The sequence below is a fragment of the Calliphora vicina genome, chromosome 2 (assembly GCF_958450345.1).
Source record: "Calliphora vicina chromosome 2, idCalVici1.1, whole genome shotgun sequence".
Taxonomy (NCBI): Eukaryota; Metazoa; Arthropoda; class Insecta; order Diptera; family Calliphoridae; genus Calliphora; species Calliphora vicina.
The window spans coordinates 74,527,508-74,532,392 of NC_088781.1; the positions used below are offsets into that span (position 1 = coordinate 74,527,508).

At 34.7% G+C, this 4,885-nt stretch overlaps 1 protein-coding gene across 1 annotated transcript; it reads right to left on the reverse strand.

The window, feature by feature from the left end:
- Nucleotides 1-225: 225 nt before the first annotated feature.
- Nucleotides 226-3,036, reverse strand: LOC135950558 (uncharacterized). The gene has a single exon (XM_065500093.1). The coding sequence runs from the start codon at nucleotides 3,034-3,036 to the stop codon at nucleotides 226-228; it is 2,811 nt and encodes a 936-aa protein (XP_065356165.1).
- Between the last annotated feature and the right edge of the window lie 1,849 nt (nucleotides 3,037-4,885).

Below are 4,885 nucleotides of genomic sequence, written 5' to 3' on the forward strand. Positions count from 1 at the left end.
GGCCGGATCGAACAATCTTGCAATCTGCGATAATACTTCCCACTTGGTAAGTTGGCGTTGTTCAGCAAATGGTTTCGCTACGAAGAAAAACGAATCTGAATGGGCATTCCAACGAACTCCTAGTGTCTTCGCTGTGCTGGTATCATTAAAATTCAGGAAATCTTCACAGAGCAGGTGGTCAGCGGGGATATCTGCAATTATTTCTTTGGAATTTGTCGTCCATTTTCACAGGGAAAATCCAGCCGATTGAAGTGCAAGTATTAACTGCTTTTTAGATTCTTTCGCTTCTTGGATTGAATGAGCACCGGCCAATGCATCGTCTACGTACATTGAACTACGTAGAATATGGCTAGCTTTTGGAAAGGTAGCCTCGATGTCATCGGCTAATTGGAGTATAGTCCGAATAGCGAGGTAAGGCGCGCAATTAACGCCGAATGTCACTGTTTTTAGTTCGTAATCTTGGATAATTACGTTTGGACTATTGCGGAATAAAATTCTTTGGAACACAGTATGCTTCGGATCGACAAGGATTTGTCGATACATCTTTTGGATATCAGCATTGAAGACATACTTGAAAAATCTCCACTTCAGAATGAGTAATGTCAAGTCACTTTGTAAAATTGGACCAGTATGAAGGATATCATTTAGACTTAACCCATTAGAAGATGGAGATGACGCATTAAAAACAACGCGTACCTTTGTTGTCGTGCTTTCAGGTTTTATGACAGCATGGTGTGGTAAATAATATGGACAAATTTTTGAGTTGTGTGGCGGAGTAACCTTGACCATATGATCTAAATCAATATATTCTTCGACCACGCTATCATAAATGGATTTCATATCAGGTGAACGAATTAGCCGAGTCTCATTTCGCAGAAATTGCGCCATAGCACTATTTCGAGACTGGCCTAAACTAAGTTTCTCAGGATACCCATCTTTAAATGGGAGAGAAACAATGTATCGACCATCTATACCCCTTCTGGTAGTCCTGGCATAAAGATCGTCACAAAATTTGTCGGATGATGAAATAAAGTTCTTCCTTGGAAGATTCTCCACCTCCCAAAAACGAGAAATCTCCTTGTCTAAAGAGATTTCGCAGAAATAGGAAACTAAGGAACAACTGGGAGTAGAGATATTGGACAAAGGTCCAGTTAGAATCCACCCAAAGATAGTTTCTTGTGCTATTAGTGAACCGCATACATTATGCTTTACACCAGATCGCATAATCGAAGGGAACAAATCGCCACCAATTAGAATATCTACTTTCGAACTTGTATGGAACTGTGGATCGGCTAACTGGATAGGAGGAAGTTGGGAAAATAGTGAGCGATCAAAAGTTTTCGAGGGAAGACGACCAGACAAATGTGGAACTACTAAAGCAGTGATTAGCAGCTGTATATCTGGATTCAGGTTGGAACTAATCAAAAATGAACATTGTTTATCAACACTAGCGGAAATCGTATTATTTAGCCCAGAAACTTGAGCATTAGTACGTGTTGAAGGAAGTTTAAGTAAATTGAAAAGTCTTTCAGAAATAAAAGACCCTTTTGAACCTGAGTCTATTAACGCTCGTGCTTGATATCTATTATCCAAGTAACAAATATCAATCATTGCCGTACCTAGTAAAATGCCTTTGGAATTCTCAGTGAAACAAGATGAAACGACTTCAGCATCGGAACTAGTAGTGGACTGTATGGTAAGTGAATTAGAATTAGTAACGAACGGTGCTGAATTTGGATTGAGATTCGTATTGGATGTTGAACTAGAGGCAGGTAATGGAGCAGATGCGTCGGTTTCCTTGTGGAGTAATGTGTTGTGTCTTTTGTTACAACGGAAGCAATTGATTTTGCTTGTACAGTTTTTGACGAAATGAGTCTTAGAGAAGCAATTAAGGAACAGGCTTTGCTTTTTGATTTCATTGAAGCGCTGAGAATGGCCCATTTGCAAAAATTTTGAACATTTGCGTATCGGATGATACTCATTGGTACATAACTGACATTTAGGCTGGGAAACCTTATTCGGAAAAGCATTAACAACTTTGGATGAACGACTCGTTTTAGGCTTGGACTCGGTAGGTTTGGATACAGCAGAACGGATTTCAGAAACAGATTCCAAAGTTCTGTAACGATTTGTCAGGAATAAATCTAAATCAGACCATTTTGGAATCGATGTCTTATCAACTAAGCCTTGTTCCCATAGAGTCAATGTTGAATCTGGAAGCTTATTGGTACACAAGAAAACAAAAATAGGGTCCCAGCTGTCAACGTCTATGCGATGGAGTCGTAATATGGAAATACATGAATTAATGTCTCTTTGCAAATATTGAATAGATTTTGCCGATTCGGATTCTAGGTTAGGCAGATTGAATAAAATTCTGAGTTGGCTATTCACTTGGACCCGACGATTCTCAAATCGTTGAGTCAGATTTGACCAGGCCAAATCAAAACCCTGATTCGTTAAAGGACTCTTCTTAACGATCTCTCTTGCTTCTCCGCTAGTTTTTTGATTCAAATGGAATAGTTTCTCAACTGGGCTTAATGTGGAATTCTGAATAAACATGGCTGTGAATAAATCACGGAAAGTCGGCCATGACTCATAGTTACCATGGAAGGTCTCTATTTCACAAGGAGGAAGATGAAATCTATGGGATGATTGGGATGTTTGGGAAGAGACGGCCTGATCTGGGAAAAACTGGGGATTAATTGGACTTGTGTCAGTTTTCTCACGTGACTGATCACGAAGCTCGGACAATTTTATCAATATTTTACAATAAGTAGTATAAGTACTTTTGTATTTATCTTTAAAAGCTTCCAAATCATCAACTTCCCCGGTAGCGTTTTCCTCTCTTTCCTCTTCGTTTTCCTTATCGAATAAAAATTTTTCATATGCTGTTTTAACACGAGACCAGGTAGACTTGAGTTCATATTTATGTACTTCTAACGCATGAATAGAATTAATTGGATAACGATTCTCATTATAATCGGCTTCAAACTCGACAATACTGTCGGCCAGACGGATAAAATGATCAAGAGACATGTTCGGAATAGGCAAAGGGCAACAACAATTTAAATAAAAAATGGATTGGAATTTTGTAAATTAAATCACCTTAAGTGGATTAATTCACCAAAAGAAAAATGTAAAATTAGTCGAAACCACAAAGAAAATCAATAATTTGGACAAAATTATTTCTCGAAGAATTGATACTTTTATAGTACTGGACTATGCGATCAGCTGCTCACAAAAATTAGTATATAACAAAGTTCGTCAACCTATTATGCACTATTTGTTTTTGGATAAATTGTTATAATTCCAGTACTTCTTGAAAAAATAGCAACAATTTACTACTAGGATTTATTTACCAATACGACAATTAACCCTTGAGAGTACGAACAAACCAAAAAAAATATATATATATTTTCTTTTTTTTATCTTCAGTAAAATATGCGATTTAATGGACTATTACGTGATATAATATTTATAAGAAATAAACCCAAGCTATTTAGAATATAATTACGAAAATAATATTTTCAAAAAAAATAATGAAAAAATATTATCGGGTTTTAAATTTACTTCAAATAAATTTTTCTCACAAAAATTAATTATTATTCTCAGTAATAGTGTTATTAAATGGAACTAATAAATGCTAGGATTAAAATCGCTTTAAAATATTTTATAAAAAATATATCAAAAAAAATATGTACCCACTGATCGCGCTAGGGTTAATTATGATCAGTCAATGTGTGAAGAATAAAGGAGAAAGGAAAACAAGTAAACTGTGTTGTGTAGATGTACATACGCACAAACAAGTATGTTTAAGGGAATGCTAGTAGATTAATATACACACGCATAAACAAATTAACTGCTTGTAAGAATATTCAAACGTACGTAAATTAAAGGGCTGACAATGACAATGTTATTTGGAAATAATCAAAACAATTGTTAAAGAGTGCAGGAATATTATTTAAAGGGAATAATATATAAACTGGAGCAAGGAATATATTGCAATTAAATTAATGGAAGAGAATGGATTTTTGAAGAGATCGCGGGTATTAAAATGGAATATTTTATAATAATAATATTGGAAAAGAAATGGAAATTAAATAAATATACACAGCAAAAAGAACAAAACACCCTTCGTTGGGTCAAGAGGAATAAATACCTGTGTATATTTATTGCTCTACTAAATAGATTTAATAATATTATTTTATAGGAAAACTCACGTAAAACTCCAACTCTTGGACGACGTAAAGAAGAAGTGGATATTTATTTAATTCAGGAGAAATTATTGTGCACACGAAAATTTTATTCCCGATCACTATGTGTTTGCAATAAATAAATTTCAATTTGCCGACGGCTTTTTAACTTTGGAAAATTTGTACAATTGCCGACGGCTTTTTAATTTGGAATCTTTTCACTTTCTTCACTCTCTATATATTTTCTTTCAATTATTTCCTCCTTTAATTTATTATTTTTATATTTAATTTAGAAATTTAAATCAAATTATTTTTTCTTTGAATACACTCCACATAAACACTGTAGGTATGCACTTGTATGTATATGGATGGATCAACTAAAGCAAAAGTAAATAAAAACAAACGAACCTGTTGATGTGATGGCTGGAAGTAGGTTGGTTGAATTTCCACAACAGCTGAATAGAAATCTCCGAGAGAAATAAATCTTCCAATTTATCCGGATCGAACTGGACCAAATGTTTAGATCGATAGAAGAGGGGGGATGAAGAAACTGGAGGATTGGAATCTTATAAATTCTCTGAGCCAAAACAGAATATGAATATTTTGTTTCTCAGAATAAATAATTCAATTTGGATATGCAAAGAAAAGGAATAAGGAAAACAAAGTAATTAGGATTTTTCTTTGCATTTATT